Here is a 14,263-nt window from a genome sequence, read left to right on the forward strand (position 1 = left end):
AAGCCCATACAATCATGTGAAAGAAAGCACTCAATTTAAAAACCTTCTTCACATATCTTGTTAAATTAGCCTCTGGCATTATCTAAATCAGAAACTGGACAACACTTTTTTAATAACAGATCTAACAGAATAGAAGCACTTGAATCTTTCAAGCCATATTTTAAGGGAGGAGGGGGGTGGAATCTAGTCAGCAAACCGAACAGCAACAATCATAAATCATCTGTATGGAGTATACACACTGTGTGTAATGGAAAATGCAACTTGTAAAGATAATCCAAAAACATCTTACCATCTTCCCAAGAGAAAGGCTGGGGTGACTCAAGTTTAGGCCGTTCAGGTAAGTGCATTCCAGTTTCATTATTATAACCGACTCCTTCAGCATCTCGCCTAGCTTGCCTGAGAACTACACCTCCTTGATCTCTTAACCGCACTGCCGCTCTATAGAATATTGTATCTTTTGCATTGTATTTCATACAGTTATCTATGATAAGATTGAAGTCTTCTTCAAACTCACTGAGGTTTTTATAGCCTTGAGCCTCTAACCGTTTTCGCATGGTAGAGAAATCCATAGGATGTTTAATATGATCCAAATAGTCTGGAACCTTTGAATAAACATTTAAAACACAAATGGGTAAAATTATCTTACTACTGACAAAGTAACATCAGCTATTAACTGATCCACACTTTCTAACATATTTTGTAACACCTCCAATAAAGAGCTTTGAAGCGTAGCTTATAAATGCACATCCTGATACTGCAAACATTTGCATGCCAACAGAAGTTTACATATTACAAGATTCTGCATCTTAGGTAACAAGTTAGAGCACTATTAACAGATGCTGAAACTACATGTTTTTGAAATTCTATAGTTTTGTCTACATATTATACATGTATTTATGCATATGCGTACTTATAAATGCATACATATAATACACAGTTGCATGTAGCATATGCACACATACATATACATACAATTTAAACAGACATGTATACATGTCTACATGTTATTTATACACACGCATGGAACTATTGTATATGTACGTATACACACATACCTACACTCTAACCAGTTTCCCAATGAATGGAATTTCACCTGAAAGTAAGAACGCAGCATCCACATTTCTGTTTTGAGTCTGCTTTATCCAATAACCATACCACAAAAGGTCAATATGTACCATGTTATTCCATACATGTATGTCCCAGAAATTATTCTGGTATATGAGCATAAATAGACTTTCCTAGCAGTAAGTCATAAAGTCACAATGCAAATTATCAGAATAGAGATTAAAAGGTGTCCTGAGTTCAGCTTGTTTTTCTCCTTCCTAGTGGCTGGTGCAGTGCTGTGTTTCCAACTTTAGTCTGAGAACAACGCTGATAACATACCAATGTTTTTAGTTGTTGCTAAGTAATGCTTACTCTGATCAAGGACTTTTCAGTCTCATGCTCTGCCAGTGAGGAGTGGCACAGGAAGCTGGGAGGAAGCAGAGACAGGATACCTGACCCAAACTACCCAAAGGGGTATTCCATACCACAGCACATCATGCCCAGTATATAAACTGGGGGTAGTTACCCGGAAGGCCCAGATGGCTGCTCGGGCCAGGCTTGGTATCAGTCAGCAGGTGGCGAGCAACTGCATTGTGCAACACTTGTGTTTATTGTTTTCCTTTTCCCCTTTTAATTTTGTATTCTCTCCCCCTGTTATTTCCCTTATCATCACTATCATTGGTGGTAGCAGCAGTGGTTTTGTATTATACCTTAGTTACTGGACTGTTCTTATCTCAACCCGTGGGAGTTACATTCTTTCGATTCTCCTCCCCATCCCTCTGGGAGAGGGGGGAGGAAGAAGCCGGGGAGTGAGCGAGCGGCTGTGTGGTTCCGAGTTACCGGCTGGGCTTAAACCATGACAAAAGGTAATGCTGCTTCCAACTCTGCATGCAGTGATTTGTTTCTTGTATTTAAGTGCCACCAAGTTCTACCTAAACACAAGGAAATACAGCTTAAACCATACCTCCTTAAGGTTCACTGGCTGAGCAAATATCCGAGCAGAATCCTTTTCCTGCAGCTGATCCAGAACTGATCGCAGAAGTACTGTGAATGGAGTAAGCTGAAGTTCCATAGCAACCTGCTCAATCTTGACCTACAGAAGTAGTAATTATCCAATTAAGCATTATTCCTTAAGATACCACTTTAAAGTTGTTTTGCAGCAATAGTATAGTACTTCAGATATGAAACACCACAAATATATTTAAGTAAATGAGTTCAATGTTAGTTTTAATATCATCAGTTCATTCGTCTGACACCCATTTTCAGCTAATGACTTTGCAAGAAAAAAATTATTTTCATCCTTTCATTGTAGACTCAACTTCAGCTTCTCAGAACTGAAATTTGTATTTTATCTATAAATCAATTTTGTTCCCATTTTTAACTGTATTTCTGTTTGAAAAGATGTTACACAAGAACAGCTTCCTATTTAGCCAACAATGCCAAAGTAATAACAAGAATTTAAAAGGTAACATGTTTAAAATTAAATTTCAGTTGTAGTGCCATGTTCAAAGTGTAAAAAGAGAATGTGATGAACATCTACAGGTTACATCAGACCAAAACAAAGAGTAACTTCAAAGACAACGTGCTATGTAAATTCCAAGAAAAAAATTTAGACAAACAGAATCAACAACATCTTCAAACACTTGATCATCCTTCAGAATATTCACTATTTTTTACAATATTACAACTCCTCTGTAGTTTTATTTTCAGGCCATTTAAAGAGTTATCAACATTGAAACAGTTTCGTTATAACAAAAGTAAATTCTTAATGACACATTAACTGCCTGTGTGTACACACATATAATATAAACACATAAACAAAGTATACACATACAAACACATACATAAAATACATATTTATAAATAACGACACATAATACATATGTATAGCAAGTGATATGTGAATGTTCAAGAACGATGCATGGAATTCCAGAAAGCACTCAAGAATTACAAACTATATTAGCTTGCAATGAATGTTCACAGCTTGCAAAGAGTAAAAATGGAATGGTGTTTTTATAAGGACAATTAAAGACTTATAAGTGCAAACACCTTGCTTTCACAGTTTTCATATAAAATACTATCTTTCTGCACCATCACTTCCTCAAATCTCTTCTCCCAGCACTGTTAACTCTAGAATGCTGTAGGACACAGATGCAGGTTTGGGCTTTTTTTCTGTTGTTTTTGTGACAGAAGAATAAAAGTGCTACTCAGTATAGGCACATGTATTGGGAAAACACAAGAGATCAAATTTCCTACACTTCTTCAGAAACCAATCATCTTTGCAAGTCTAACAGAACAGCTTGTTAAACAATTTCTCTACACCAATGCACACAGCACAGGCAACAAACAGGAGGAGTTGGAGGCCACTGCGATGCTAGAAAGCTATGACCTAGTTGCCATTACTGAAACATGCTGGGATAAATCCCATGACTGGAGTGCAGCTATCGATGGCTACAGGCTGTTCACAAGGGACACTGCCTTGTTGTATAGGGATGAGGTCAGCAAGGCACGGGACACAAAGAATAATAATAAGGGCTTCTACAGGTATGTCAACCAGAAGAGGAAAGCCAAAGAAAGCATCCCCCCCAGGAATGCGACTGGCAAATTGGTAACAACGGATGAAAAGAAGGCTGAGGTACCCAACAACTTTTTTGCCTCAGTCTTCCCACACCTCTCAAGTAGGTGGACCTCAAGGAAAGGACTGGGGGAGCAAAGCCCCCCCACTGCAAGAGATCAGGTTCGTGACCATCTGAGGAACCTGAATATACATACGACTATAGGAGCTGATGAGATGCATCCCAGAGTCCTGAGGGAATTGGCAGATATAGTTGCCAAGCCACTCTAAGGTATTTGAAAAGTCATGGTGGTCGGGTGCAGTCCTCAGAGACTGGAAGAAGGGAAACACTGTACCCATTTTTAAAAAGCGTAGAAACGAGGCCCCTGGGAACTACTTACCTGTCAGCCTCTCCTCTACCTGGGCAATCATGGAACAGATCCTCCTAGAAGCCATGTTAAGGCAGGTGATTTGAGACAGCCAGCATGGCTCCACCAAGGACAAGTCCTGCCTAACCAACCCTGCTGCCTTCTGTGACGCAGTGACTACATCAGCAGACAACAGAAGAACTACGGATGTGATCTATGTGGACTTCTGGAAGGTCTCTGACACAGACCCTCACAATATCCTTCTCTAAGTTGGAAAGATAGGAATTTGATAGATGGATTGTCTGGTGGATGGGGAATTGGCTCGATGGTCTTATCCAGCGAGTAGTGGTCAATGGCTCAATATCCAGATCGAAATTAATGATGAGTGGTGTCCCTCAGGGTACTGTACTGGGACCCGTACTGTTTAATATCTTCATCAATGACACAGACAGTGGGATCAAGTGCACCCTCGGCAAATTTGTGGACAGCACCAAGTTGAGTGGTGCAGCTGACATGCCTGAAAGACAGAATGCCATCTAGAGGGACCTGGACAAGCTTGAGAAGGCGGCCCATGTGGACCACATGAGATTCAACAAGGCCAAGTACAAGGTCCCGCACCTGAGTCAGGGCAACGCCCAGTATTAATACAGAATGAGGGATGAATGGATTGAGAGCAGCCCTGTGGAGAAGCACTTGGGGGTACTGGTGGATGAAAAACTGGACATGAACCAGCAGTGTGTGCCCACTGCGCAGAAGGCCAATCATATCCTGGGCTGCATCCAAAGAAGCATGACCAGCAGGTTGAGGGACGTGATTCTGCCCCTCTACTCTGCTCTGGTGAGACCCCACCTGGAGTCCTGTGTACAGTTCTGGGGCCCCTGACACAGAAAGACACAGACCTGTTGGAGAGGGTCCAGAAGAGGATCACAAAAATGATCAGAGGGTTAGAACACCTCTCCTATGAAGAGAGTGAGGGCTGTTCAGCCTGGAGAAGAAAAGGCTGTGGGGAGACCTTATTGCACCTTTCAGTACTTAATGGGGGCTTATTAAGAAAGATGGGGACAAACTTTTTAGTAGAGCCTCTTGCAACAGGATAAAAGATAATGGCTGTAAACTAAACCAGGGTAGATTTAGACTAGATATAAGTACGAATTTTTTTACATTGAGGGTGGTGAAACACTGGAGCAGGTAGTCCAGAGAGGTGGTAGATGCCACATCCCTGAAGACATTCAAGGTCAGGTTGGACAGGGCTCTGAGCAACATGATCTAGTTGAAGATGTCCTTGTAGATTTGCAGGGGCATTGGACTAGATAATCAGTGAAGGTCCCTTCCAACCCAAACCATTCTGTGATTGTATGATAATTTTATGTATTTTAAACAGTTTGCATGAGGGTGCACATGCACACATTTCTTGATCCTATGTGAGGATTAAAAGACAAACACTGCAGTCTTGCTATTGCAAAAACTTTATGTGAGAACACTTAAACTATCTTTCCTTCAGAAAAGTTTCATGAAATTAAAAATTCCCTTTACCTGTTCTCTTTTTAATTTTTCACGCTTACGTATAAGTTCAATCAACAAACGTGCTCTTTCGAGATCATGGCGCAGCCTTTGCCAGTACTTCAATTTTTCTTTTAAGGCTTGCATTTCTTCATCATCTTCTCTCTAAGAAAAGAGTCAAAAGGTTTTCAATACATGAGAAACACTAACCTGTTTTTATAAGCTAAGCTTTATGCAATTACAGAATGTATTTCCAGGAAAAGAGAAACTACTGTCTAATAGTTACGGTACTTGATCATAAGCTTCATATTGCAACAAAAGAAAACCTCTGGTCAGGATATCTTCTAGAGTTTCTTGACCATTTAGCTGAAAACGAAATCTATAAAAACCAGGAAGCAATCCTATGGTGAAGTCTATTTACATCAGAAAAAGCAATACAGCAAACAGCAACCCAGCAATTTAACAAGCTGTAAAATAAGATTCAGTATTTTTACATTAAAATCCAAACCACGTGAAGATCATCAGCTTGTTCAGAAACTCAAGCCTGTTAGAAACAAATTCTTCTTGTACTCGACACAGTCCACCTCCCACGCCCCCAGCAGAATCAGGGCACACTTGTAACAGAACAAAATCACTACGACTTCTGAGGACAGGAAATGAAAAGCAGTTTATAGTAACTTTATGTGGTACTGGAAATGGGTAGTGCAGTAAATACAACCTTTCAGTGAACAGATGAAATAATTCACACATTTTTAGGAAAAAGCAGTGTCTGAACACTTGCGGTATTTAGTTTGATTTGTGCATACAGAAAACAGAGCTTTTTTAAAATATTTTTCATAAGGAAAATGAGGATATTGGAATACTACCTTTAGTATTCAAATGGTATTGGTAATTTACCAGAAACAAAGCCATAAAGTCCTCATATTAGTCCCAAGTACACAAAGAAAACATCTGTTTTGGAAAATTATTACATTAAAAATGAGTATTTTATAAAAGAATCTCAGAAAGAGATTCAAAGCACAATGCAATTTATACTTGATAAGTAATCGTCAGGTATTTTTTTTAAACTAAAGCAAACAAATCATAAATTCTGTAAGTTATAAAAAAATAGAAGACAAGAATAAAGATGTCTGAGCAGATAAACAAAACCTAACATTACAAATTGTTACACTTGAAGGAGAAACCTCCTTAACAGAAGGATAATTTACAAATATCATAGGCACTTTAAAGGAAGCTTGTGCAATTTTTCACAATTTAGAACAACAGAACATTCTAAAAATAGAACTGCAAAAAGTGGCAGTTTAAAAAAAATACTGACTAGATTTGTGAGTGCTATGATTCTATGATCTGCATCATATTTTATTGCTTTATACACTTTTGTAAAGGCAAATATCCATAGAAGCTATGAGGTTAGTTTTATTCAAGTCTCTGACTTCAGTGAAGTTGAAAATCCTTAACTCCTATCTCTGTATTACAATACAGCAATCTGGAAACAACAGTTTATTCCTCTTTAAAAAAAAAGTCTGAAAAATTGTAGCTAGAAACTTCTAGTTCCCTTTTCTAATGACTATTACTACTGACAGTTATAATTTCTTTTAAGGAGTTAAGTTTTGACTTAGACACATAACAATTTCACTGTTGAAGGTCAGAAGAGTTTAAAGTTCTGATGAAAAAATAATACCCACATTTTCAATTCTCTAAAATTCTCAGACTGACTGAATTAGAAAGCCTACAGTGCCACTAACTGCTGTTCTCCTACACCCCTTCAGTTCTGAGTACAAGCCACACGTGTGGAAAAGCAACCTAACACTTAACTGACATAGCTATACAATTTTTCCATAGTTTTATTGTTTTTCAGGACCAAAATTAAGTTGTGGCTATTGCTAAAAGTGGAAGACTTGTCCTCCCTTCGCCTGCAGCCATTCAGCATCCACTCTTTTGCCCTATGTAACTGCAGTTCCTGAAACTGGGGAACTGACCCTGCTCAAAGCTAAGTCAACAAAACCATGCCAGTTTTAGGGTGGGTCAGGAAACTTAAATACAGCAAGAAAAAAAGCCAGTTACTTTGTTACAGCAGGCCTTGGGGTAGTTCACCAGAGACTTCAGGATTTGGCTAAATCTGAAGGTGCAATTGCATTTTAAAGAAAAATAAATAATTCTTTAAATTGAACCAGCTGTTTGACTAATTTCATTCCATAAAATGGGCAGGCAGGTGTAAATCTGCAGATGTGACCCACGCTATTAAGAGCACCTTGCTTGCCTTTTTTTGTGTGCACATATACTCCCTTCTTGAATGCTGCTCCAGCTTGGGGATTAATAGCAAGCCTCCAATTTTCTGACACTTCTATGCAAACTAATGTTGGCAGACATGGTTACAATTGCTGAGATAAACCCTCTTCACCCTAACTTATTTATTATATATAGTTTAATTAGATTAAAAGATCCAAGCAAGCTGGAGAGAGCATGATGCACTGGTTTCCAAAATCTAACTAGTAAAAAGTTGTATAAAAAGAGTTCCTTTTAAAAAATTTAGTTTTCAAAAGCTTTTTGGCAAGGAAAGTTTCTATTAACTTTCCTGGCAAAGTGTTCTTCTTCCAAATCTTTCTTTCTCTAACAAAGCCAGGAAGTTTCTTCTGGCAGACAACACAAGAAAAAATTAGAAAGAAACTCTGTGGTGTTTTCTGATGGACTCAATTCTTGCTGAACACCAAGTATTACCTAGAAAGAAAGCTAAAACTAAGACATTTATTAATACTGAGGGAAGCACTTCTACATCTACACACAGAACACACATCAACTGAGAACTGGTCTTCAGCTCCAACTCCCCCCATGAGCATGTTACCAGTCTCTGCCTACTAGCAGGAATACCGTCAGTGCACCAACAGATCACCCCTTCCCCTGGATGTGAATACATGCGGACAGCCTCACTCCCTACATGGACCGTAACTGATATGAGCCAAACAAAAATAGAATTAGAAATTCTATTTCCAATAGTGATGAAATTGGATCTTCATCAATACAGTAAGTTTTATGAAGACCTTCTGCTGGTGCCTGTATGCCAATCAGTCAAAATCATTTAGTATTTGTAACTTGTGTTTTTACTGATATCTTCAGTGCTGACATGACCTTAGTCACCAGCACCTTCTACTTTGTTTCTCTCACAGCAGTGTATTATACACTATAGCAACAGCAGTTTTAAATCAATCTCGCTACAGCAACAACAAGCTACTATGCTTAGATTGCATGTGTTACTTTTATTCAACCATTCTTTAAATGCAGATAAAAAGAAGGGGGATATAAATTTATCACAGTATTGCCAATACCCTTCCTGAATTTCTAGGTGGAGAGAGAAGTGATAGTATAAACCATTCTTTCAGGTGGTTCCTTGTTCCCACAGATGGTGAGGTAGCATATAAGCCAAGATCTTCTTGCCTGGTTTAGAACTGCTGGTTGATATAACATCACTGCCAAAAGCATATCATAAATAAGATCTGAAAGATGTTCATTAGGAAGTAAGCATAAATCAGGAACGCTTCTCCCCCTGCCAAATTTGTTCTAGTAAATGATACGTAGAGAGGGATCAAAGCCAACTTCTACTAGGCATCTTGAAATCATTTTCGGGTTTTGGTTCTTCATCCTAACATTTCTTTTCAGCTTAAATAATAAAATCTTCTCTGAATCTGTATTACATCAGTGTTGATGTTCCTCTGACTGACTGAAAACCTATTTAGGTTTCTTGACGTTCTGACCTCTCACATAAAATGAGGTAAAAAGAATTTTCCCATCTAGACTGAAATGAATTACCATCCATATCTCAAAAACTTTGAGGCATTCTCAAAACAGCCATGGCACTGCTGTTTATTAATCTTCATTCTTTATGAAGATGACTAATGCACCAAATGCTTTACAGTTATGACTACTTTAATGGGCATTCCTCATACTTATTGAAGATGGTATGGGCAATGTCATACCATTCTGCCATGCCACAGGATACTTGCTACTCACTGAAAAGCACTACCACCTACACATTTTTCATCAATAGAATCATTTAATACCCAGCTCTGCTTGAAAATCGCTTTTTCTTCTCAAAAGACAAAGTTAATATAAGTTTTTATGAATAAAGTTTCAGAAGTACCCACATTTTTAATAAACCAATATAAATAGTTTCCAATTAATTTAAAAAATATTTCCTAAGAATAGTGCATAGTTCTGAATAGAAAAGAAATAAATAGTGTTTGTACAGGAGTGCAAAAAAGGCAAACAGATTCTAAACAGCTCCTAACCCTTATTTTATTATAGAATCATAATCCAACTTCAATAAGAATTCTTTCATTTTGGTAGTTACTATTTAAATATTTAGAAATGTTGCAGTCTCATCATGCCATCTCAATAGGAAAAGTACTTCCCAACTACCAATTATCAAGTATATTTTTTTTCAGACACTAACTATAGCCTAGGTCTATACTGCAACATAAGCCCATGACTTTTGTGCTTGATTTTATTATTTTTAAGGACTCAAGCTCATTTAAAAACAACCCAGCAGTTATTATCTGAATAAAATAATTTCTGCTATGATTAGGTAACTGCCGGGCACCACTCTTCAGAATAGCAACTTTGCATACAGGATTAAAAGATGAGAGATTTAAAGTAGAATACAAAATATTTTAGAGAAATCACACCCCCCAAAAATAGTATTAAAATGGAGTAACACAGAAGCAGTGGAAGAAAGATGAACAAGTGGACAATTTATATTTGAAGTTAATGTCATCTAAAAGGAATCCACCTAAATTCCACGAAAAGGAATTTGAGCATCTCGGCTCTGAGAAAACACTGGGAGAGCTGGGACTCTTTAGCCTGGAGAAGAGAAGGCTCAGGGGGGATCTCAGCAATGTATATATACACCTGAAGGGAGGGTGCAAAGAGGTCGGAGTTGGGCTCTTTTCAGTGTTGCCCTGTGACAGGACCAGAGACAGCACAAAGCAAAAAACAGGAAGATCCCTCCGAAAATCAGAAAACACCAAGTGTGACCAAGCACTGGCACAGGTTGCCCAGGGAAGTTGTGGAGTCTCCACCCTTGGAAATACTCCAAAGTTGTCTGGACACAGTCCCGGGCAACCTACTGTAAGTGGCCCTGCCTGAGCATCAGGTTGGACCAGATGGCCTTCAGAGGTCCCTTCCAACCTCAATTATTTTGGGAATTATTAATTAGGGTTTTTTTGTTATTGTTGTTTTGGTTTTTTCCCCATGAAAAGCTAAGAAAGGAAACACACAAAAATGACAGATCAAATAATTAGCAGTGTTGAGCATGGTGTTTTTATGACTACATCAATTGATGACTTAATCAGCAAATAGCAAGGCAATTCAAACAAAAATAACTGTTAAACTTTAAAGAGGTGGGGGGAGGGAACACTCAATTTAATACAAGTAAATGATTATAAAATGCACTAAATTCTAGAGGCTATTTTACAGCAACAGTTCCACTGGAAATCAAACACCTGGAGAATGGAAAGAACCAAAACAACAAAACACCCACCAAAACATCTAATGTCACTGAAGAGCTGCTCGTATTATAAAAATGGGAAGCAGAAGAGTATCACTTTCTGAATGACACATATCTGGAGTGCCTGTTTTATTATTTTTCAGTAATTCTAACTGATAAATGCAAGTAACTTTAACCAGCCTAGATGTATTTTATGTAGGATAAGTTTTACCTGAACAAAGTATCAGCGTAAATTTACGCTTGTCTACAATCCCACTCAACTACGTCAAAAGTGAAACTAAACGTGGAAACACATCTTTGAACTTCAGCAACAACTTGCTCTTTATTCTGTTACTAGTGAACAAGGTGAGTAATAAGGATCTGAATTTGAAGTCTATATCCTAGAATGTCTGACCTCTATTCTGCAAAAATCCCTGGTTTTCTGAGTTATAAAGTGTCAAAGATGACATTCACTTTGCACCTTTTAATGTATTTAATACTAGGTTTATTTTTTATCTTAATAACCCATAGCACGAGTTCCAAAAAAACCACAATACTAGTCAATGAACAAAGGTATCAGGATAGTTTTGGTGACTGTATTTTTGTGAAATATTTAAGCAAAACAAAGAAAAATCCCTGCACAAATGTTTTTCTTTTCACATTTCAAATTAAAAAGGATTAGATAATGCCCCATTTCCAATATAGGTTGTATTACTTAAAAATAAGGTGAAGAATTTACTCAGTCCTGAATAAGAGAAAGTTTTCACTTTGCTATGTTCCCTGGTTAATTTTTACTCTTTAGAATAGATTTTTCTGAGTTCTTCTTATAAGTAAAAAGTGTGTCACATACCTGTTGTGTGTTTCTTTGTGACTGTAAACTGGACTGCAGCCTTCTCAACAGAGGAACACCGTTCCTAGACAGTCTTTTAAGCAACCAGTAACTGTGCACTCGTTCAACAAACTGCTTCTTCCGCTGAATGGCCACCTGATTCATAATCTTATTTAATCTAAAATATGGAAAAACTGATATTGTATTTTTCACAGCAAAGCATAAAACATTTGTCTATGGAAGTTAAACATCAGATATATATGAATGTATGACATAACAGCAGTGATCACCGTATTGCTAATTTCTTTCCATGACATCCCTTTCAGTACAATTATTTCTGAGCAGTAGATTACAATCAAACAAATCTGCTTAACACTGCAGTTTCTACCAAATACATTAAGGTACTTTATAAAGATAAAGGGTATTTTTTCATTATCATTATCCAAGAGTAATCCCAGATTAGGGCTGAGAATAAAGCCTTATATAAGTTTCAGAATAGTTTTCCTATTAAAATCAGAAATAAAGCTCTAAATCCCTACAAAAGTTTTCAGATCATTCCTTGCCATCTTCACACAGAATGAGTAGTTTATCTTAAAGACAATGTATCTTCAAATTTTCTACAGAAAAGCATGCAACAAAAAGCTTGTATTATTCATCTACTAATTTTTTGGTAAAGCAAACAAAAAATGTAAACCAGAATAACACTAATTATTTTACCTCACACATACAATGAAAATATCCACACAGAGGAGATGCAAGAGAGGATGATAAGAACAGTTAAGCACAGCATATTGACTAAATAACCGGTATTTTCTCTGAAGTTGTTTGTTAAAAGATGCAAATAGTGTTTACATATACTGTTTACAAATACTCTAGCGAAGTGCTGTAAGAAATTCACAACAATCTTAACTCCTATTTTTTAAACAATGACACATTAAACGACCAAGTCACACACAACACTAACCTCCCAAGACTTGCATTCAAAAAAAAAGTTTATCTGAAACAGATCTTCAACCCTGTATCTGCAGTATCTTGAAACGACATAAAATAATAATAATAAGTTAATGGTTGTAGAATGAAAAGGTATTGTCTTTGTATGATACTGCAGGATTTGTCACTGTTGGCAGCCCTAGCAAAATTAACACAAGATGCCCTAAAGCACCAACCACCTGTTATTGTCAGGGGAATTGTTCATTCATTTGGGGGCTGGAGTGAGCTGGAGAGAGAAAAGGATTTCTGTGAGCTGGACTTAAAGCAGTTACAGAAAGGATAATATCAATGAACAGAAATCTGTTAGCTCTTCACTCAGTGTATTACTACTCATAGCAAAACTCCACAATGGATAGCACACTTATCAGAGATTCTCCAATAAAATTTAATATCAAAATAGGAAAAATTAAATTCAAGAAGTGTCTGATTTGTAGAGCACTACCACAAGGCATTTAAGTAAAAATCACAAACATATATGCATGTTAGTATTGTTCTGCTTTTTCCCTTTTAATATTAGGATAAAGCATTTTCACAGGTAAATGATAGTAGTCAAACACCTAAACAAAATGTAAAGCTAGAAGGAAACCTTAGGTACAATGATTTTTATGAATAGCTGAGAAACCTGAATGGTATTTTTCAGACAGACACACAAGTGAGTCTACCCTGAGTTCAAAGTTTATCTACCCCTGGTCAGTTTTTTTGGGCTGCATAGAAGGTATGGTGCCATAGGTCTTCTCAGCGCTATGCTAACTAGCCACAGAGCTTTCAGTCATCATAGGGTAAATGCAGAGCAAACACAAGTTTTCTTCAAAATGCAGTGCCATTGCGTCCTTTGGTTCTTCAGTGACATTGTTTTTCAATTAATAACTAAGCCAATTAGGCATTTTACCTTAACTTAAAGCTCAGGAAATCTGCAGATGAATTTAGGGCTGTCTTGTAAGTCTTTCACTGAAAAGCAGAGGCGGGCTCCATAAAGACTTACTCAATGCAGAACAGAGACCTTGATGTGACCATATTAAACTTCAAACGCCAACACAGAATTACAATTAATTATAGAATGCAATCAAACTCATATAAGAAATCTCACATCTCTCTCTTGGAAACAGCAAAACCTACCGAACCAAGTCAAAAAAAGCACAGCCAAACATACACCTATTTGGAAAGATCAGAGAATCATAACTTTAACACGAAGAAAGGTGCCTTGGGTTCATGCCCATCAGATGTGGCAAGACTAAACAAATATCTTTAATTACAGCTTTAAGTACACTTGCCCATTCACATAACAAACCATTCTATTCATAAGTAATTATAATAGTAAAGTGCAAGAATAAGCTTAGGAAAGATGTTCACAAAAGATATTCTCAAACTCTCAAAATACAAATAAACAGAAGGTAATTTGGAGTGCAGAAATGACCTTAAAAGGGGTAGGAATCTACTGCTCCCTCTGAATAAAACCAAACAAATACTGTCTGTCAATATTTCATTTGGAAACCAGACTT

The 14,263-nt window shown here is 37.3% G+C and overlaps 1 protein-coding gene across 5 annotated transcripts in view; it reads right to left on the bottom strand.

The window, feature by feature from the left end:
* BRD1 (bromodomain containing 1) overlaps positions 1-14,263 on the bottom strand; it is a 70,025-nt gene that overhangs the window by 31,258 nt on the left and 24,504 nt on the right. For all 5 annotated transcript variants that reach the window (XR_003990742.1, XM_030480878.1, XM_030480880.1 and 2 more), the window contains 4 exons: positions 11,796-11,952; positions 5,500-5,631; positions 2,009-2,137; positions 290-602 (listed from right to left, as the gene is read on the bottom strand). Coding sequence is in view for 4 of the 5 variants with exons in the window: in XM_030480878.1 (XP_030336738.1) it covers positions 290-602; positions 2,009-2,137; positions 5,500-5,631; positions 11,796-11,952 (731 nt within the window). In the remaining variant the exon portion in view is untranslated. The remainder of the gene's footprint in view (positions 1-289; positions 603-2,008; positions 2,138-5,499; positions 5,632-11,795; positions 11,953-14,263) is intronic.

The sequence above is a fragment of the Strigops habroptila genome, chromosome 3 (assembly GCF_004027225.2).
Source record: "Strigops habroptila isolate Jane chromosome 3, bStrHab1.2.pri, whole genome shotgun sequence".
In the NCBI taxonomy this organism is placed as follows: domain Eukaryota; kingdom Metazoa; phylum Chordata; class Aves; order Psittaciformes; family Psittacidae; genus Strigops; species Strigops habroptila.